Source organism: Pseudorca crassidens, chromosome 2 (genome assembly GCF_039906515.1).
Source record: "Pseudorca crassidens isolate mPseCra1 chromosome 2, mPseCra1.hap1, whole genome shotgun sequence".
In the NCBI taxonomy this organism is placed as follows: domain Eukaryota; kingdom Metazoa; phylum Chordata; class Mammalia; order Artiodactyla; family Delphinidae; genus Pseudorca; species Pseudorca crassidens.
Window position 1 is genome coordinate 41764119 of NC_090297.1, and position 23634 is coordinate 41787752.

At 35.3% G+C, this 23634-nt stretch overlaps 1 protein-coding gene across 1 annotated transcript in view; it reads right to left on the reverse strand.

Moving 5' to 3' along the window:
* Positions 1–23634, reverse strand: part of FAF1 (Fas associated factor 1) — a 493406-nt gene that overhangs the window by 183381 nt on the left and 286391 nt on the right. The window contains exon 8 of the mRNA XM_067726079.1: positions 2990–3076. Within this exon, the coding sequence (XP_067582180.1) occupies positions 2990–3076 (87 nt within the window). The remainder of the gene's footprint in view (positions 1–2989; positions 3077–23634) is intronic.

Consider the following 23634-nt stretch of genomic DNA (forward strand, 5'->3'; position numbering starts at 1 on the left):
CACTTTTAGTAACTTCTTGATCTAAGATATTTCTATCAATTCATGGAAGCCACTGGTATCTAAAGCTACTATATATTCAAAGCCACACAAATTTCTGCAACTGAGCAGGAAAAGCACAAACTAACCTCACTTTTAATGACCTTTATAACCAATCCTCTATGCTGGCACTGGGAAGAAAATGTTCAGGTGCTTTCTCTGAAAGTTAAACCATCCTAAATATTCAGTTATGGCACATAGTCTTGGAAAGAAATTAATTATATTTTTGTTGGTAACACATTTCAGGCTGTTTACACAGCTGACATTTCTCAGCTGTACCCAATTCATACCCTAAGCTGTGAGGACGATCTTATTTTGTAGCAGATGCCTCCACTTGAGTGATTTAAATAAGTATAAAAACACCATCATTGCCTGCAACAATATAGATTACAAGCACCAGCTTTATGAGTTTTTATAGTCCTAATGAAAGAAAGGTTTCATGACATTTCTTTGGCTAGAAACTCCTTAAAAGACTACAGTTATAAGCAATTTTTGCCAAAACTCAAGCACTGGAGTTAGTGGATCTGCTACGGCACCGATTAAAAGCAGCTTGGCCCTAAACATCTTTGTTGTATCAATCATGAAGCTCAAGGCAACATCCTGCCAATGTGGCAACATATGCTCTGGGGAGGTATAGGCAGGCATCACTTGACAGGTTCTGGGACAAGGTGGAAATATGAAAAATGAGGCAATAAGAATCAAGCTTCTTAATGGAGATTCCCTCTTGTGTCTGCTATGACTTATAGTACCAGGTAGCATCACAGACTTCCATATGGTAAGTTTTAGATGCTTTCCATATTTTCCCATAGTAATGAAATTGCATAGAACTCTTTGGTAAAAAATTAAATAAAGATCATTAAAATGTGAGATCATTAAAATGTGAGACAGTGCCAACTCAAGTCAATGCTTTAACAACTAAAATGTATAAGGTACTATGTTACAGAAGAATTTATTGTATTTCACTGATTTTGCCTATCACTCTTGGAACTTGCTTCTGATAGGCCTATTTCAGCCTGGTTTCTACAGGTGTGGAGCCCAAGAGCAGCTGGCATTTCCAACCCTATTAAGACCCACATCTCTGGACCTTATTACCTTAAACCAGACAATTATTTTTGCTTCAAACTTTTTATTATAGAAATTTTCAAACATACATAAAACTTGAGAGAACAGTACCAAAAAATCAAATATACACATTACCCACCTTCAACAATGATCAACAGACAGCTAATTTGGATTTATCTATATCCCCACTCACTTCCCCAACCCCAGAGGTTATTTTGAAGCAAATCTCAGGTACCATTTCATTTACATAAACCAGTCAATTCCTGCCTGTGATCTCTTTCTGAGTTATGTTAATATTAATTATAATACTGACTCTCATTTACTGAGTGTCTACTATGAGGCAAATACTGTATATATATATATATATATATATATATATTATCGCTAATCCTCATTACAGTTCTTCAGATCAGTGAGGTAACTGAAACTCAGAGAATTTAAGTGACATGCTCAATCTTAATTATTTTCTTCTATTAAAGTTATTATTTATTGTAGCAGGTTATTAGACAATGCTAAGAACATTTCTGGTTTCCTCACGTCTTCTCAGGTAAACAGAAAGCTATCATTTATGTATGTTACTCTCTTAATTTTATAAAAATAAATGTATCACATTTTCTATCAGTCTAATGGGGAAAAAACAAACTAAAAACAACAACCACATCATTACTACTTAGCCATGGACAACCAACCAATAACTCTAATGATATACTATAATGTCAATATTAAAATCAGTTGTTTATAAATAAATGTAACTGCCTATACACAAATAATTTTTTTCTGAAGGGTTCACTTAAAAAACAAATTTTGCTATCTTCTCATTATTTTTAAAGTTTCATAATCCATAAAACATTTTTCAAAGGCACAGTGTTTAGATTGTGGAATAATTAGACTCAAGTGACATCTACATAAACAGATTGTTCAAAAATGTTTCTGTCTTCCACAAAGAATTCCTTTAGATTAAAGTATATGATGGTAGTGCTGAGAGAGGAGTAGTAATTATTATCCAGATAGAAATGTAATATTTACTAGAAAATAAGAAAAAGGTAATTAAACTCTTGGCCATAATCATTACTTGGGTATTTATTGTTAGAAGATGTTTACAAAGTCTTAACATCTTTTTAGCCCTATTTACTTTAAAAATAAGACTTACTTCAAAATTATTGAAACATTCTAATTTTTTACTTTAAAAGAAAAATGGGTATCTGGTTAGAACAACCAAGATTATGATAAAAGTAGCCAAAATGGCCTCCTCAGATGATAAAATTTACTCTCTTGGAAAATAATAATCGCTGGAAACAGGACAGAGATAGGAAACATTTCAAAATTTACAACAGGAAAATTATTATGAGTAGATGTAATAATAGTTAAAACTTACAGACTAGGTCTTTTCTTCCAGTTTTTTATGGTAGTGAAAATTATGAGTGTGTTTAAGAATAGAGTGCTATTAATATTAACTATAAAAAGTAACTTTTTAAAGTACAGGTCTAATTACGGGAGATGCAGTTTTAAAATTAAATAAAATGATTAGGTTGATTTTGAAGTACCTGTAATTTAGGGAAAAAATTTTTGTGTTTGGGACATTTCATTAGTAATATCTGAATATCTGTATTTTTTTAATCAAGGAAAAATTTAAGTCAAATTAAGCAGCATCAAGTTCCTGATATTGATGTTGTAACATTACCAAGAGAATGCTGATATACTTGGCTTATGACACCAGTTCTGCAAGTGAACTCAAATTATTACAATTCGTCTTATCCTCAACATTATTTGATTTATAAAATTCTTCCAATGGATTCAAAGCATTTGATTCTGCTTAATATCAGTGCCAATTAGACTGAAAGTGGCAAAAGAGAGAGGAGGATATTAAACTGCCAACTCAACTGTCACTTACGGAGTCATCTGTGGCAGAAGTTGGCCAGCCCTCCCATAACTGATGGCGAACAGGGATACTCGTAAGGTCATACACATTTCTCTTTACCTATAAAAAGAAAAAGAACAATTAAAATAGGGTTTCCACATGACTTATGTTAGTTGCCAGTCAATTTATGTGATACACTGTGTTTCCTCTGTTTTCGAGATTCAAAACAAGAATCTGAAACTAGAAAAACACAAATCATAAAAATTTTATTAAAAAATCTAAACCAAATTTAAACCAAGGTTAGATGAAATAATAGTTCAAGAAACAACCCCCCACCCCACCCCGCTGATTATTTTTATGTTCCTGGATGGCTTCAAGTTTCTTTTCAGTCAGGAAACTTCAGGTACACAGTTCATGTAGGACAGACTACATGACCTAATTTATAATTATACATTTTTATAATCTATTTAATTTTAACAATGACTCAAGATATGCAATGGTTCAAATAAAAGATACGTTTCTAGTTTCTAAGTGGGACAGAAAAGGATGTTAGTTTTTTTTCCAAGGGGGTGGAAGGAAAAACCTGAAGCTTCCTTCATTGTTTTATGTACGTTTCAAAGATATAACTTATTAATAAAGCAGCAAAGGGTTATTTCTTTGAAATCATTCCAAATTAGAAACTATTTCAATAGAATATTTATTAGCTGAGAGCCATCCATTAATATGCTATTTAGGCCCTTCCCCAAAAGAAAATATAGTAATGATAGTTTTTATTTTAAATACTGGTAAAGTTAAAAAACTGTTTCTCTCAAAAGTAACATTATACCTTTTAACTTTATTTGTTTGTTTGTTTATTTTTGGCCACACCCACACGGCTGGTGGGATCTTAGTTCCCCAACCAGGGATCGAGCCTGCGCCCACAGCAATGAAAGTGCAGAGTCTTAACCACTGGACTGCCAGGGAATTCCCAATACCTTTTAACTTTAAAAGGAGAAGAGGTAAGTAATTTTTCAGAATAAAGTGTTGGAAGGTTAAACTCCTTTACCCAGTAATTATCATATCTTTCTTTAGATTTTTTTTCTAAATAGATTACAAAAATTCTCTTTCATTCCATATTTACAAATAAAATAAATTATCAAATCGTAAGAATGAAGAGATCATCCACCTTAGCTAACTCTTCAGGCTAGTTTTGGGGCTACCCTGCTGTAACAATGAAGCTAATTTTGAAATGCTGCACATAATAAGTTCTATAATGACTTCAATGTGGAAAACAAGCAGCATTCATTCATGTTTTTAAAATGCAGAAGTCTGAAGTATCATGTTGTCCAATTACAGCATTTTGTATCACATTACTGTTTACTATACATAAACACATCTAAGTTACCCTTCCAGTGAAAGAGAGAAATATATTCACTGGGGAAAGAAAGAAACAAAACAAAACCCAGAACTTAATCTATTTTTATCTCTAATGTACACCTGTGAAAAAAGACTTGGTAAATGAGAACTGAGGCGCTTGGGGGCATGGCTTGATCCCCACTCAATTCAAACACACAGCTTTTTTTTCACAGATTCTTAGCAATGGCCAGTCTACCATGCAGTATTTTGTTTATGGTCAGTCACATCAAGTATGGAAATTTTCATTAGTCATTATCAACCCAACAATTTAACCAAATGCAATCTAACCTCTTACCACTTCCACTAGCTAGGACTATTCTGTCACGCTTAAACATTGGTGCTCTAGGGGGAAAGGTGTTCCATACACACAAAATATTATTATTATTGTTTATTAATAAAAAAGTGAGAGGACAGAAGGAGTATGAGGAAATTTTAGGCCTCAAGGCAAAAAATTCCTTTCTTAAAGTTAGTTTTAATTATGTTGTCTAGATAAGCCAAGGGTCAGCAGCTATTTTGAAGGTAGAGGGGAAGGCAGGACAAATATTTACATCTGTTGGAAAGGTGGCAAGGCTACCCTTGCATTGGAGAATATACACAAATACTATGAGTTGAGTATATAAACAAATAACTCTGGAGTGAGATTCTTTAAATTCCACCTTAATTCCAAAACACAACAACACGGTATTATGAAATAAACAGTATTTTTCTCCTTTCATTAACTCATCTGTAACTGCGCTGAATGAATAACATTCCTTTGCTATTCTAAGCCTGAAAAGCATGTTCTGGCTATAGTGTTATGTTGGTATAAAGCACAACGCCAGACTGATGTGCTGAACAAAAGTGATCAAAGTTAGAGTAATGTTAGCCATTGCACAAGTATTTGGCTTCATTGTTCTCCCCAGAATGACATCTGTTAAGCAACTTGTCATAGAATAAACTGGTTAATGCAGAAAGAACTTGGCTGAGAGGGTACAACGTAAACCATATTTGGCTAATGTTTGATTGTTCCGATGCAAAAGCTAAATTCACAGCGTTTCTGAAAGTAAGCCAAAAGAACCTCGTGTTAAACCATAATCACTAAACAACAACATAAGTGAAAACAAATTAGTTTTTCAAAAATAATTCCATGTTTATCAGTGCTGAAACCACAGGCAGATTTTACCATTATATGGAAGAAAGACAAGTGATAAGACAGCAAAAGTACATAATGAATAATGGTCTTATTAACAGAGATTAAAAAATTCTACTGTCTTTATTGATGGTCTTATTTAATTAAAATTTTAAGTGACAATTCTGTAGGGAAGAAAAAAAATCAGAAATGTACACAAAGCAAAAGTAAAAATGATTCTTTTAAAAAATTAGTATTCTAGGAAAGCTGAATGACAAAATATAGCTAAGTATAAAATGATGCAGATGAATTTATGGTCATCATGAATCAAATGAAGGACACAGTTTTCTCAGAGAGAGAAGGATGGAGGAACAGAGGAGGGAGAGAAGAAGGACTAAAGGGAAGGGGAGAAAAGGGGGGCCAGGCGAGGGGGAAGGTTGAGAGACTGAGTGATCTGAGAGATTTAAGAGCACTTGAGAGAGGCAGAAAGAACACACATACAGGCTAGGATGCTGTAGCTGGCATGCCCAGCTGCAATTACTGTGCTACTTCTGATGGAGTTTCATCTTTAGAGATTTGTGTTAAATTCCAGTTAAGGACAAGTGGCACTTCACAGGGTAACATTTCCTAAGGGCCTTTTTGTCTTACATACTTTCTTTGATCAGCATTGGCTCAAGATTATGCTGAATCTTCATAATCTTTTCAATTCTTGTTATGCATTAAGCTCTAAATCTATGAGATTTTAGGCTGCTAAACTATGCAAATGTTTCAATTAGTTCTGAAAAAATTTAATAAATGCTTTGATTACCAGCTGAACATTAAAATTATGTTACAAACTATACTGTATTTGGATTAAGTGTTCTGGATTGACAAAAGATTTTCCAGAGCTTATTTTCCAGATTTTCTAAAAGGACAGTTTCACTTCTCCCCCATTGCTTCATATAAGACAGTTGTTTGTGACTACAAAAAAAATATTTGAATCAGATTACCTTGAAATAGTACAGAATTAATGCAGTATTGATTTATTTCCTTATATTTGTTTTCATTGTTAATAAAACAATGTAAGCAATGATCTCCACTTCATATTTCCTCATTGTGGAAATTTCAATGATAAACACAGCACTGGGAAAAAGATCATTTTTTTATGACCTGCTCGAAATAAAATTATATAAGACATTCATCTCCCACAAAATTTTGAGTTCCATAAATTTTCAAACAGTTTTATATTTCAGTTAAATTTTATCAGAATTTCTTAGAAAAAAAATTCTTAGGAAGTTACTCTGCTAAAGGCCGAATTTTGAGGCTCAGATTAGCCTTAAATGAGCTGTCTGTAGCTATTCAAACTGAAAAATATAAAACTTGGTAGATAACTTTGTCAGCTATATTTTATAGCTAAATGTTGTGAGCTAAACGTTGGTCACACTATTGAAAAACATTTTAGGGAATTTTAAATTTCATTCAGGTATTATCCAAGTGGAAGCAGATTCTGATTATAGAAAAGCCACAAAGTTTGAGGTATTGTGGCATAATGAGAGGCAGAGAACTAGATTTCTAGTCCTAATTCTGCTGTTACTGTGGTGCAAGTTGGTGGAACCTGAGACCTAGTTTATTCAATATTCGAAAAGAATAAAACAAGATCACTACTGATTTTCAAAGCTCTAAAATTCTATGATTTTTTGAAAATATTGGAGTTAATCCCAGATACAGGAAAATAAGAGCTAAATATATTTAAGATAAACAAGTAAAGAGGGAAAGTTTAAAACCGTAAGACTAGAAAATGAAAGAAAAATAGTAAAGAGTGACTAATACAACATATCAAAAAGGAAAATTGCCAATAATTTCAGTTAAGAAATACAGATATAATAAACATTTTAAGTGAATTTTTTTTCTTGGATAAAGAAAAGTCTTAGTTTTTGCTTTTAATTACACTGAAAAGTCTAGTTTTTTTTTTTAAAGAAAAGACTAAATAATACTCTTCTCCCAGGAGATCTCATTTAAAAATAAAACCTGTCATACTGGTTTTCCAAATAACTATTTCATCAACCAAACAGGCTATGGTTTTGCCAGAATACTACAGGCTAAGTGATACAGTTGTAAAGTTCTATTAATTTATTTCAACATCTTTAAAATTTTGAAATCTGGCCTATGACTTTTCACATATCAAATATTTTAATATGGCAAAAAATAGAAACCAAATATTTAATTGCTTAGAACAGTTATCAATTTGTTAGCACTCTAGTTTCTAGATTTTCTGAATTAAGAATACTATGACAGATTACAACCCTTACGAAAAAGCACCCTGAAACTACATATATGTATCTCATTCTCTTATCAGTCTTAGAAGAAAGAGGCCTTTGGTCATATTAGAACCCGAGCTTATCCAAATTTTAGAGTATCAAAATTTGAACTCCAAGTAATTCACAGCATCAAATGATGCTCCAGTTAAGAGTTTGCTAAATAATAACTGCACTGAATAAACAAGTATTTGTGTGTGTGTGTGCGTTTTAAACAAGACATACAGACTAGGCTTAGTTCCAGTTTCTTAGCAATCACTGGTGCTCTGAAAGGCTTATAATAGTTAAGAAACCAATCACTTCTGATACAGACTGGGTATTGAACACATACTTCATATCTAAGGACTTTTCTTTTTCTTCTTTTTTACATATTGTATACTCGTTGCAATTGCACATGGATTTGTTTTACTATGATGCAAGTTAAAACCCTCCTAAAAATCCTTCTTGAACAAAAACACTTGAAACCGGATGGTGCAAGGGGAATGAGAAGGTGGCATCAGTAATCAAATGTTAATTAGCAAGCTTTCTTTTCCCCCTTCCCTCAGGGCTGGCCTGTGTTGGAGAATTCAAATCAGAAATCAATGCTTCAAGTGTTTAACTATTACTTCTTCTCATTAACCATTTAAGAGACTCAGCAATTCTCTCCTCATAAAAACAGTAACTCGAGACATTTCTTTTTCTCAAATACCATCTTTCCAGAAAACAATGAGGATGTTGTTTGAAGAAAACTGTAAAATTGAAGTTGCTTTCAACCAGGCTTTAGGCTGCGTTCTGTTCTATTAAAACATTTTTTGGCTCTAACTGAATTCTTCATTCCAACAACTGTAACTAAGTTTTGCTTTGTACCATACTTTAAAAACTTATTTCACCTCTTACTTGTCTGCAAAGAAATCTGACAACCGGCATCTTAAGAGATTACTGGGAATGATGACAATAAAGCTAAGCAAATACGGAAACTAGTTTGAATGCATATAGTTAGAAATGGATTTTAGCCATCCTGAAAAACTACCAAGGAAAAGATTTAACACTTTCATTAGAAACATGGTTATATTCAGAATTTCCTATCCTAAAAGTTTGGTGTGGGTGCAAATGATATAAAAATTGCAATGTTAGATCATAAAGTAACTGAACTAATGGCCATAAATTTATTAAAATTAATTCATATCTTTAGTTAAAGGTTAAGCCTGGATTTTAAAAGAGAACTCTTAAAGAGTGAAGAAAACGTTTATAAATGAGCAAGGTTGAGTATGTTTCACAAATGGGAACAATTATTTTTCTGCATCTGTGGTTCTCAAAGTGTGGTACCTGGACAAGCAGTATTAGTATCACCTGGAAACTATTAGAAATGAAAATTCAGGGGACCTGTCCCAGGCCTAGTGCACTGGAAACGCTGGGACCCCACAATATGTGTTCTAGCAAGCTCTCTAGGTAATTCTTACCAAGCCAAAGTTTAAGAAGCATTGTGTGAGTTATAGGCTCTCCTAGATAGCCATGTCTTTCTAACTTACTGATTCAAAAGTTCTTTGAACTCTTGCCTAAGGTAGCTAGTCCTTTTGAGAATGAACATGATTAATAATGATTTGTTAGGGAAATTCTAGAAGTGCTGTAATTTTTTCAATGATAAAGTGATTATTTTTAGTCTAAGAAAGTAATGAAAGATAGCACTACTTCACTACAGACTCCATAGCACTGAAATAATTGATGAATAATAATCTTCATCATTGAAAATCTGTGTTAATCTTCAGTTTTTCTGCCTTAAGTTTAAGTGTGATTGCTTTCTGGCTATAATATATATTTGGTATTACAGTAAAACTGCAAATCCACAATAAATGATCTATTGTCACACTAAATAAACTTGGAAGACACCTGTACCTATCAGCTGAATTGAGGAAATGTCCCTAAAGACCAGAGAACTGTTTGAAGCAAAGGAAAGACTAAACAGTTTTTGGTTTGTTTTTTTTGGTCTCTCTCATAGGCTACCTGAAACAAGACCCAAAGGAAAAACAGTGGGAGGTTAACCTCATATCAATCAGTCAAGACCTTATCCTAGAAGGCAATATTTCCTCTCTATACTTTATGGAAACAGTGTAAGAGCAAAGTTTTTCCAACAATGGCCTAATAGATACCATAGAAGCGAATGTTTTTTATTGTCCACAATGAATCAAACATCAGTCACTCAGTCACTCATTAAATGCTCTTAAAACTTCCCCTTTTAGAATCAGGTAAATTAATTTATAAGTCCTTCCACAAAGTAAAACACTAATTAAGTCAAAAGTCGATCCTAGGGACTTCCCTGGTTGGTACAGTGGTTAGGACTCTGTGCTCCCAATGCAGGGGGCCTGGGTTCAATCCCTGGTCAGGGAAACAGATCCTACAGGCATGTCACAACTAAGAGTTTGCATGCCACAACTAAGGAGCCCATGAGCCACAACTAAGAAGCCCATGTGCCACAACTAAGGAGCCCGCCTGCCGCAACTAAGACCCGGAGCAACCAAATAAATAAATAAATATTTTTTAAAAAAGTAAAAAAAGTAAATCCTAGAAATAACTGGAACAATTATAAGAACATTTTTAAGGAGTTTTACTTTAACCTTAAACCATTTTATAAAGTTCAATTTTATGTACAACTTTAAAAATTGGTCACATAAACCAAGAAATACTTGTATACCAGAAGTACTTTGATTTTTAAGTCTGAATTTTAGTAGACAAACCATTTGTTATTATGTCAGAAGCGGTATACAAGTTAATCTTAAGGACATAATAGTACATGTAAGCCAAATATTTAGCTACAAAGATATTCACTGCAGTCTTATCTCTCTCTCTCTCTCTCTCTCACACACACACACAGACACACACACACACAACTGGCACAAATTTAATATCCAGTAATAGGCTAAATCCAGTCTGCTGTCTGTTTCTGTAAATGAAGTTGTATTGGAACACCACTACCTCCATTTGTTTACATACTGTCTGTGGATGCTTTTGTACTACCATGAGGGCACACCTGAGTAGATGCAACAGAGATCACATGCCCTGCAATACCTAAAATATTTATTATCTAGCCCTTTGCAGAAAAAGTTTGCTGACTCCAATGGAGAAGAATATTTAATAATGTAAAAAGTTGTTAAATATTAAAGAAAAACCAAGTTACAAAATTATGCCCATTTCTGTTTATTGTTATACATATATGTATATGTACATATGTATGTACACTAAATATATGCACAGAAAAAAAGATATAGAACAAATGTTAAAATTTGTTCCCTCTGCATCATGGGATTATGACTATTATTTTCTGTGTATCTATCTTTTCTAAGTGTCTATTACTTCTGCGGTAAGAAAATTTTCTTAAAAATTTTATTTTCATTCAAAGTAAAGATATGTACATGGAGTCAGAACAACCTGGTGTTCACTTCAGCTGTGCCACTAACTATCTGAGTGACCCTGAGTAGAGGAAAGGGAAAGGAAAGAGAAAGGCAACTGAACATTTATTGAGCATCTTCTATAGACCAGGAACTAGGTTTTATGTTAACATATCCTCACAATAAACTTTTACATGTACTATTATCTTCGTTTTACAAATAAGGAAACTGAGGCTCAGAGACAATAAATAATTTGCCTAAGGTTTCTCCAGTTAGTAAATGGTGAGATTTGGATTTAATTGAGTTCTACAAGACTCTAAAGTCTAGATTCTTTTATGACTATGACATATCTTCTCTGAGCCTGAATTTCCTCTTCTATAAAATAAACGGTTATTATCTTTAAAATTTTTTTTCACCTGACACTTTTATAATTGTAACGGGTAAGAATTTTCCATAAGACTCATTACCCTTACTCTGAACGGTGAGCATTAACTGGTAACAAGTAAGAGTACGAGTGACCAATTATGGGTGAACACTCTGTCAAGAGAGTAACTGAGCCTCTTCATACCTGTTGTGCTGTAACAGGCAATGAAGAGCAGTTACAGGCTGTCAGTTTTGTACTTTAAGTGCTGTTAGAGGAAGGACAACTGCAAGAATAAACAGCAACTTGTTATTGTTTCAATGACTGAATGCTGCCTTCACAGTAAGAGGGTTCCTGGTGTCACACACAGCTGGGAAAGAAATAGCAAGATAAAAAATTTTCAAGTAAAATAAATCAAGGTAAAAGGAGAAGAACAGTTAAAACAGTAAATAAACTTTATCGTGTGCGGGTTAGCAAAGGCTCTTCCTTGTATATACTTTTGCCCAATGCCGTCTGAGTCTCTACCCAACACTAATGATAAGAGTTTCGTCTGGAATAAAAATATAGGAAGACATTCACACTATGGGCCTGCTGCTTCTACTTTGCCAATATACAGTAAATCAATTTGCCCCATCTTGTTATTCCAGTTTTCCCTCTCTCAACGGTTGGGCACTGTTGCGAACCCCTCTTCTGTGCTTTTGATTTGCACAAGTGAAACCCTGATCATATATCTGTCTTATTTGCAACCTCTTTAAGTTCTAAAATAAAATTGCATCTATAAGGAAGATGATGTAGGGCAATGCCATTAATCTACTCTGCTAATTTGTTTTTCACAGAACTGTATTTTCTTTTAAATTTTACACACACACAGACAAATTAAACTACTTGCCTTGCAAATGTCATTCACTTAGTTAATGCCTAAGTCAGGATGATAATGCAGATTTTAAAAAATTCTTAATCCATTTCTTCTTTCCTCGTAAGAATTTTTTTCTTTCCCTTAAAGGACCATTGCTTCTATAGAAACTTCAAAATTTTTCAGATGCTGGCAGTCTTACTGTTTTTGGTGAAGACCCATCTTTATATTTTGACGAAGACTGTGTGTATCCTTCCCCACTCTGGTAGCACCACAATGATGCTCAGACATAATGTTTATGTTTGCTTTGCTGCTGTCTGTTGCCCATCCAGGCTTTTGCCTTTCTCTGAGATGTTGAAAAAAGTGGTGGGAACCATCAGCAATGGAACCTCAGTCTATAATCAGGTCTCTAATAATTTTATCTTTTCTTGTTAACAAAAAAATGCAAAAAACAAAGACAACAAAGGGACTTAGTGTGGGGGTCTGCCATGAATACTAAAGTGCCTGGGGGTGTGGCTCATCAAGTGAAAATAAACCATTCAAGTCACCCACATCAAGGAGAAAGTTTGGGAACAACTAGGCCAGTGTTTGCATTTGGGGCCCTGGAGTCAGGAGAGTTACATTTCCCTTCCCTCTGCTTGAACAAGGCACCAAAGACAACCTACTTAACCTCTCCTTTTGGAAATATTAAGTAGTCTCCAAAGAAGAGCCCTGAGAGATATTTAAAAGTGTGTCTGGTCAGGTTTTCTGCTTTTAACTTGCTACTTTCCAAGATCAGCTTAATTTTGGCATTACTCTCTCTGAGATAAATGTGGGTGGAAGGGCAGGAAGGATATCTTAAGAAAAGTAGCTGCCTTGGCCAAGAGCAAAGTTATAATAAGAGGATAACCACCAAAATTACGTACCTAGTTAATTTTAGGTGAATGAGGTAGAGTTGGAGACTGGTTCCAAATGACAATTTAATTAAACCTTTCAAAGTGAATTGACACCATGAACGAAAGTCTAATACTGTACACTAAACCCTAACTAAGGACTGATGATGCCAATGCTCAGAAGCTCCACACAACTGGCTTTTAATTGAGGCAGTTAAATCACACCCCAAAGGTTTTACTGTTAGGACTGGCTCTGAAATGAAAATACAGCTGATTTATAAAGAAAATAACAGGAATACCTTAGTATCACCTCTTAATGTATTATTAAGATCAGAAAAAATTTTAATCACATGATTTATCAAATAAGCAGGCATTCTAAATAAACAGCCTGAAGTCTCCTGTTAAAAAAAATTACTCCTATTTATTCATTAACAAAGCTATTCCTTAGCTCATCCCTGCCATAACCTACTCTATTCAAAACCATATGGGAAAGGACATTAAAAAACCGCCACAAACCATGGACTTCTGGTATTAGTGCTACACACTGCATACCCCTATTCATTATTCTACCTCCCTTGTTTAATCTATCATTAAGATTCAGTGACCCTACACTAAATTTAAAGCAGATCCTTCCTTCCTCCCATGCCTAAATTCACATACTTTTCTAGTTGGGGATGCCCTCAAGTATTAACAACTCTACGGGGTTTCTCTAATCTCAGCTCTGAACTATGTCATGCTATAGAACCAAGAAATTGCTGTTTTACATCTCTAACTATGAAGGCTTCCATAAAAAAGGTCCATATAATTTACTTAATAAGATAAAGGGGGGGAAAATCACCATTTAATAAGTATTTTTTTCATTGTATATGGTAAAAAAGGCACATGGAGACATTATCATATGTTGTGTTGTCTTAAAAGTGAATAATACCTAAAGGCATTACTTCAACTGTATTCATCACAGAATTTAGAGTCTTAAATAATGATGAAAATGGCAGGTGTTGACTATCTTAATACATGGAAAATAGAAACATTGTTTTAAATATATAGTTGATAACCATTTTGGGGAAAAGAGATTTCAAGAAGTTAAGCAAAGTAGTATTTCTAAGACATATTAAACTTCATTTTCAAATTACAAACAAAAAAATCTAATGTAAATGTGGCAAAATAAGGGATAAGGAATTGTGTATATGATGGCCTACCAGCTGCTAAAAGAACTTTCTGTGATGACAGAAATGTTCTATATCTGTGCTGTCCAATAGGGTGGCCACTAGTCCCATGTGGCTACTGAGTAATTAAAACACAGCTAGTGTGACTAAGAAAAATGATTTCAAACTTTATTTCACTTTAATTAATTTAAATTGCCACATGTGGCTAGTAGCTACCCTACTGGATAGTGAATTAAAATGAAGAAAGTAGAGAATATACAGCAACACAAAAATATACCACTGCTGTTTACTATACTATATATACACGCTATATATACTATGTATACTATATATACATACTATATACTTAAACATGCTTCAACTCATTATTTCTTTATAGTCCTTGAGACACAAAGAAGAAATATTGTGCTAAATTAATTTTTCATACTTATTCTTTCATCGTTTTTAATAGGAACTATATGCACTAATTCCACATAATTAAAGGAATAATGATAGAATACACGTAATGATACCTTACTTGAAAAAAAAGAAAAAGAGCAATAATGAACTATAACATATTATAATAATTAAATATCCAAGACAGTAGAATATTCTTTAGTTAAAAATGTAAGCTTATAACTTACATAGCTGCCACATTATATGGGTCTAATTATTCATCAATTCATGCATTCATATATAAAATGGTTACCTGGGAATGACTACAATGATTTAGATGTTACTATAATAACATGTTTCCTGTACACCTGGCAGTTTTTTTTTTATTTAAGTGTGTGATGATTCAAAATTAATTCCTTCTTTTGGGCCAAGGTCCCTAAAACAGTCATAGAAGCAGAGCTGGAAAGACAGGTGTAAGGGATGCTACAGCCACTACCAGTCTCATATGCAGTCCCTTATTGATTCAATAAGTTCTTACTGAGCATCTATTACTTAAGTGACTAAAATACAGCAAAGAAAGTGGGGAGTAGACGAGATACAGATTTCTACACTCCCTTAAGGAACCAATCTAGTTGGGAAGAAAATGAATGAATTGTTATTTACAACACACATACACTTGTTATAGGACTTTTATTTTAAAGGTAATGTAAAATTTTTATTTTAAAGGTAAAATGACTGAATAAATGAATGAAAAAATTACAGATAGGACTGAGTTAAGAATTAAATATAGGGCTTCCCTGGTGGCGCAGTGGTTGAGAGTCCGCCTGCCGATGCAGGGGACACGGGTTTCTGCCCCGGTCCGGGAAGATCCCACATGCCGCGGAGCGGCTGGGCACGTGAGCCATGGCCACTGGGCCTGCACGTCTGGAGCCTGTGCTCCGCAATGGGAGAGGCCGCAACAGTGAGAGGCCCGCGTGCCGCAACCAAAAAAAAAAAAAAAAAAAAAAAAGAATTAAATGTAAAACTTTTGCCTCCTTACAAAAGCCATTTCATCTCTTTATTAGTGCTAAAAATTAGGGTGACAGTAAAATATATTTTAAAAGAAATACATAATGTACTGTTAACAAAGTGCTAGAAGAATTTCTCACTGGACTTATCAGTATAAGCAACTAATAAACCTGGTCTAAGTTTAACAAGTACATTCACTGAATGCTAATAATTCATGAGCATTCATTCAGCTGTCCAGCCAGTCAACAAACATTTATTGAGTGTGTCTACTAAAGGAAGGCACTATTTTGTAGTAGTGACTAAAAAGACATGACTAAAAAGACAAAGTCTCTGTCTTCATGGAGCTTACGTTCATTCTACATAGTAGGTGTATGGTGGGGGAAGGGGTGCGAAAAGAGACAAAAAAGAAATATGAATATATAAACAAGATAATTTCAGAATTAGGTTAAGTTCTACTCCTCCCAGTCATTCTCTACTTTGGATGGGTTGAATCCTGAATGAGAAGGTACAAATCCCAGAAAGAGTGTTCCAGGCAAAGAAAACATGAAATGCAAAGGTTCTGTCAGATGTTTTACATACATATATATATTTTCTAATTCTTATTATCAACTTCAATGCAGTTTTTATTCTTTATAGAAAATGCAAATGAGGGTCCAAATTCTCCAAGTACATAGCAGAAGCAGGATTCAAAAAGAAACCTATGGGACCCTGAGGCACTTTCTCTTTTTTACTGTTTATGATACTTCCCCCCAAAACTAAAACTAGTTTTCCAGTAGACCATTACCCCCCCCGAATCCTTACCAAAGAACTGTTACCCATACTTTTCACTTACTTGGCTAACCCCTCCTTCACAGACATGCATCAGTTCAACTAGACTAAATAATCATAAATACCAAATTACTGTCAGGTACAAATTAATAAAGTTTATTATACTAAGAGCTAACTCAAAGGAATATTTCAGAGTTCTGATCAAAGATACCTTGTCTTCAAACACAGTTGGGTGTTGTTTGTATGTTTTGCTTAAGTGAAAAGATATTGTCATGCATTCCAAAATAAATGGCAAGTGCATTTGATCATATTTTATTTTTTTAAAATAAATTCATTTATCTTTTTATTTTTGGCTGTGTTGGGTCTTCATTGCTGCACACGGGCTTTCTCTAGTTGCGGTGAGCGGGGGCTGCTCTTTGTTGTGGTGCGCGGGCTTCTCACTGCAGGTGGCTTCTCTTGTTGCGAAGCACGGGCTCTAGGCGCGTGGGCTTCAGTAGCTGTGGCACGTGGGCTCAGTAGTGTGGCTCACGGGCTCTAGAGCGCAGGCTCAGTAGTTGTGGCACACGGGCTTAGTTACACTGCAGCATGTGGGATCTTCCTGGACCTGGGCTCGAACCCGTGTCTCCTGCATTGGCAGGCGGATTCTTACCCACTGTGACAACAGGGAAGTCCCCATATTTTATTTTTTGTCATGTTTCATTGCATTACACTAGTAGTGAATAAATTTGAGGGTGTCTATTCTTGAAAATGTGGTAGCCTAGTAATCACATCCAATGAAAGCCAGTTATTTCAGAGCATCATTCTCTGACTGCCCCCCAACATAACCATTCCTTCCTCATGCTGTATATTGAAAAAGATGATGGGAATAGCTGTTGCTAAAGTACAGCTAGACCCATATCTCCTTCGACACTTTAAAGTAAATCTGGTAAACCTTCTATACGTGCATGTTTATGGTTCTTTCGTTCATTCATTCATTCATTCAACAAACATTCGTTGAGCACTTCCTAAGTTCCAAACCCTGTCACTAGAGCAAGCTTTCTCATATGCAAGTGTCTAGAGTAGCCAGAGAGGAAACATAAACGAGTGAAATGTGATGGGCAAACGGCATTCAGCCTTAGTTGTTTTTTTTCTTGTTGTTGTTTTTTGCGGTAAGCGGGCCTCTCACTGTCGTGGCCTCTCCCGTTGCGGTGCATAGGCTCCGGACGCGCAGGCTCAGCGGCCATGGCTCACAGGCCCAGTCGCTCCGCGGCATGTGGGATCCTCCCGGACCGGGGCACGAACCCGTGTCCCCTGCATCGGCAGGCAGACTCTCAACCACTGCGCCACCAGGGAAGCCCCTCAGCCTTAGTTTTAAGGAGGTAATATTGGAGTGTTGGGGACTCTGGCAAACCAGACAGCATGCCTCTCGAAGGAGGTAGCTGCTACTCCAGAACAGCTGATTGCTGCTATGGAAAATCTGGGGTTCAGTATTGCTAGAATTTTGATTCTTTGAGAAAAGCCAGAAGCCAGGAATCCTGCATTGCTTTGTTTTGTCTTGAAATGTGAAGCTTTTAAACTTTTAAATGTTGGCAACCAGTTCAAATTTAAAACACTCTGGGACAAAAACTCGTAGCCAGACAAAACGGTCTTGTAGTTGTCAGTGTGCAACCTCTGCAGGAGAGATACAAAGATAGATAGAGATAATATTCTTGCCTTCAAGAAAGTCACAGCCCCGTGAGGGTCACACCCAGAAACAAATATTCATGGTACAATGTGATAATTATAAGGATAAAGATATCAATAAAGTATTAGGAGGGTAGAGAAGAGACAATTATAACAGCTGCAACTACCATTTATTGAATGCCGGGGCACTCATCTACCCACTTTACATGTGTTACTACATTTCGTGCTCACATCAACCCTGTGTATACAGAAATGACTTTATTAAAGTGGCAGACCTGGATTTGAACTCTATCCTTTCCAACTTTAACAATCTGTGTTTTTTCTACCGTATCACACCAGTACCCATTGCACTAAACAAAAGTCTTAGTTTCTAAAGATCAACCATATGAACATTTGAAAATGAAACAAATTACTTTTTTTTACCCATTCCATCTCATTCCAGAAAAAAAGAAAAATTTTTTCTTTTCAATTTAATAATCACACTGGAAGATACTTATAAAACACATATTTAAGATGTGATTTTTAGACATTGACTTGAGTTGTAATATATCTTTGCATCATGAAGTTTTATTGAAAATATTGGGATCCTAGTGGTTAAAGAATTATATGTACTCAATGTGCAGTAAAATACATGAATTTAATTAATTTATTTAGCAGTCATTCAAATAGCACTTACAGGTACTAATCTAAGCACTTTGTAGATATTAATTATTTTCACAATTTTTCTTTTTTTAAAGATTTATCGATTTATTTTATTCATTTTTGGCTGCATCAGGTCTTAGTTGCAGCATGTGGGATCTTCATTGAGGCATGCAGGATCTTTCGTTGTGGCACACAGGCTCCTCTCTAGTTGTGGCATGTGGGTTTTCTCTTCTCTAGTTGTGGCACGCAGGCTGGGCAGGTGGGCTCTGTAGTGTGGTGCGCGGGCACGTGGGCTCTGTAGTTCACGGCACCCAGGCTCTCTGGCTGAGGTGCATGGGCTCGGTAGTTGTGACACGTAGGCTTTAGTTCCCCCGCGGCATGTGGAATCTCAGTTCCCTGACCAGGGATCGAACCCGCGTCCCCTGTATTGCAAGGTGGGCTCTTTACCACTGGACCACCAGGGAAATCCCCACAATTTTTCTTTTTTAAACTACTTTATTGAGGTATGATTAAAATACAAAAAGCTATACATATTTAATGTGTACAATTTGATGAGATGAACCCACGAAATTACCATCCCAATTTATGCCATAAATCCATCCCTCACCTCCAAAAGATTCCTCCTATCCTCTTCATTTATTATCATTACTATTACTTTTATTCTGTGATAAGGACACTTAACATAAGATCCACCCTCTTAGCAAATTTTTAAGTATAAAATACAGTACTGTTAACTATAGACACTGTGTTTTACTGTAGATCTCTAGGAATTATTCATCTTGTATAACTAAAACTTTGTGCCCTTTCACTATTCACTTCCCATTTCCTTCTTCCCCCAACATCTGGCAACCACCATCCTACTTTCTGCTTCTATAAATTTGATTATCTCTGATTCCTCATATAAGTGGTATCATGGAGTATTGTCCTTCTGGTCTGTCTATTTCACTTAGCACAATGTCTTCCAGGTTCATCCATGTTGCTGCAAATGGCAGGATTTCCTTCTTTTTTAAGGATGAATAATATTCCATTATATTTATAAATCATATTTTCTTTATCCATTCATCCAGAGATAAGGCATCTGAGGCATACAGAGGATATGTAACTTAACCATTGTCAAATAACAATAAGTTCTGGAAGCAGTATTCTGATCCAGGCATTCTGGCTCAGTAGTCCATACTTTTAACCACTATGCTATTCTGCCTCTCTATATTTTATTCCAATTATGATATACTAAAAAGAGCAATAAATTACACACTACAACATATAGTTGGTCTACAGTAAAATTGACAATGTGAATCAAGTGTGTCGGTGTCATTATAATTTAACTGTTACTATATGCATGTTAACTAATCACTTTTTAATTCAATAAATGCTAAAATAATCTGGTTTGGAAACTACTATAATATCACTAAGTTAATGATACAGAAAGAAAAGTGTTTAATTTCGAGTAATTAAGGAAATGCATATTAAAACAAAATACCATTTATACCTTTCAATTAGGGAACAACTAAAAATATTGACATAATCCATTGTTTAGTAAGAATACAATGTAACATGCATGCTTCATACTGCTGGTGGGTGAAGAAGTAGGTAAAGATTTTTGAGGGGGGAATTTGGCAATATCTATCAAAATAAAGTGAATGTAACCTTTAACCCAGACATTTCATTTCTAAGTAGCTATCTCAGAGAAACCACCCAATTCACAAAGTAGGACAGTCATGTTTTATTTTTTAGACTCCTGAGTTCCTGAGTCATTTACCATGAAAGTATTATTCATGTACTTTTTTGAGTAATTAAAAAAAAACTATGATGGAAAAATTGTTGTTATACTTTTCAATGTCAACCTGAGCGTATGGGATACTTTCTTCACTTTATTTTACATTAATAAATTTTTAAAAGTATGAATTGTGAAGCAAATCTAGGCCACATATGTAAACTACAAAAGAAAAATAATTAATTTGTATATTTTGGATAACTTAAGACTATTTGAGATAGCCACTATCCATTCAAAAATTAACACTTGGCATCAGGCCCTCCCCCTGCTATATGCAGCTTTAACCAACCCCTAACCCCCCACCTCACCCTTTAAGATATCTCAAAATACAGAATCTAAAAACTGCACAAAAATGGAATTTCTCCAATCTCTCATAAATCCAAATAGCATTAGCCTCATAGACAAGTGTATAGGGACTGAGTAACCAGGCCACTGTATACTATTAAAACCGCAATGTCATTTCTATTTAACTCATGGGTCAGGCAACGTCAAGCATATATCTAAGGGCAAGTTCATTAGTGTTTGACCAGAGTACTAAAGGGAAACCTTTTTTTTTTTTTTTTTTTTTTGGCGGTACGCGGGCCTCTCACTGTTGTGGCCTCTCCCGTTGCAGAGCACAGTCTCCGGACTCGCAGGCTCCGCGGCCATGACTCACGGGCCCAGCCGCTCCGCGGCATGTGGGATCTTCCCGGACTGGGGTACGAACCCGTGTCCCCTGCATCGGCAGGTGGACTCTCAACCACTGCACCACCAGGGAAGCCCTAAAGGGAAACCTTTTTAACTCTAGCCTACACATTTCACAAAACTCACCGATTTTTATGAGTAAAACAGAAGGAAGAGGGCAAGAACTAGACAACCTGATAAAGTAAAATTAGTTGCTCTTTAAAAAACGTCTTCCTATGGCAGAATCTTTATCTATCAAATATGATAAATGAACACAGGGTACATTGTTTTGTAGTTGCTAAATGTGGCAACAAAATTACATAGGGAAAGTAAGCCAGTTCCAATTTTTTAAAGGGTGTAGTTATTAGGTTTTTAAATATCAACTTCATTCATTTATTCCTTTATTCATTCAACTAACTATTAAATGCCACATGCTTTATACATTACCACATCCCTCAGTATCCCTATTAAATATATGGCATTATTTCCACTTTAAAGATGAGAAAAGGACTTGCCCAACTGATACACCTGCTTCTCCACACAGACATTTAATAGACAATGAAAATGTTAACAGCCAAAACTAAATTATCATCACATTCAGTCCTTCCTATTTCAATAAATGACACTACCATTCACTCACTCAAGTCAAGATTTCAGGAATCATTTTTCATTTTCCCCTTAATCTCACCATCCATTCCCTTTTAATCCATAACCCAAACAAGACTATCATAATCTCTCAGCTGGACTATAATAAGAACCACCTTACTAGTCTAGGTGCTTTCACGTTGGCCTTCTGCAATCCACTCTACACACAGAGCAAAAAGAGCATTTTTAAAAATCAAAAACTAGGTCATATAATTTCTCTATTTAAAACCTCTAAAAGCATCCCACTGTTCTTAGAATGATTTGGCTCCCACCTACTTCTCCAAATTAATAACTTATTATTATCCTATTACCCACCAAGTTATTTGTTTAAAGATGAGTATGTGACCCAAGCTGAGTCACTTAAATCAGCAGCAACAATTCTGCTGTAACCATGAGAAAGGCAAATTTCACTAAGGTTACTAAACTGGCAGAATAAACTCAGAGATTTATGTAGTAGCCACTATATCACTACTTGGGAAGTTACTGACGGAGAATAAAGATACTTCAGAAGAAAGTAGATGCAAGAGATGGACATAGAGAACAGTTTATGCTGACTTTTACTAGACTCGTATCACTTCGTTTATTATTCAAACATTAACAACTTTCTATATGTCAAGCACTATGCTGGGTAGACCCTGACAGGATGTGAAGATAAAAGAAACCTTTTTGTCTATGTATACCAGAAAAATAACGCTTCCTTAAAACGCAGTTACTTTCATGCCTCCATGCTTTTTCCTCTTGTCCCTTGGAAAATTCTTTCTCATTTTTTCTTTCAACATCTTTATTGGAGTATAATTGCTTTACAATGGTGTGTTAGTTTCTGCTTTATAACAAAATGAATCAGTTATACATATACATATGTCCCCATATCGCTTCGCTCTTGTGTCTCCCTCCCTCTCACCCTGCCTTTCCCAACCCTCTAGGTGGTAACACTGCACCGAGCTGATCTCCCTGTGGTATGTGGCTGCTTCCCACTAGCTATCTGTTTTACATTTGGTAGTGTATATATGTCCATGCCACTCTCTCACTTCGTCCCAGCTTACCCTTCACCCTCCCCATGTCCTCAGGTCCATTCTCTACATCTGCATCTTTATTCGTGTCCTGCCCCTAGGTTCATCAGAACCATTTTTTTTTTTTTTAGATTCCATATATATGTTTTAGCATACGGTATTTGTCTTTCTCTGACTTACTTCACTCTGTATGACAGTCTCTAGGTCCATCCACCTCACTACAAATAACTCAATTTCATTTCTTTTTATGGCTGAGTAATATTCCATTGTATATATGTGCCACATCTTCTCTATCCATTCATCTGTCGATGGACACTTAGATTGCTTCCATGTCCTGGCTATTGTAAATAGAGCTGCAATGAACATTGTGGTACATGACTCGTTTTGAATTATGGTTCTCTCAGGATATATGCCCAATAGTGGGATTGCTGGGTCGTATGGTAGTTCTATTTTTAGTTTTTTAAGGAACCTCCCTAATGTTCTCCATAGTGGCTGTATCAATTTACATTCCCACCAACAGTGCAAAAGGGTTTCCTTTTCTCCACACCCTCTCCAGCATTTATTGTTTGTAGATTTTTCGATGATGGCCATTCTGACTGGTGTGAGATGATATCTCATTGTAGTTTTGATTTGCATTTCTCTAATGATTAGTGATGTTGAGCATTCTTTCATGTGTTTGTTGGGAATCTGTATATGTTCTTTGGAGAAATGTCTATTTAG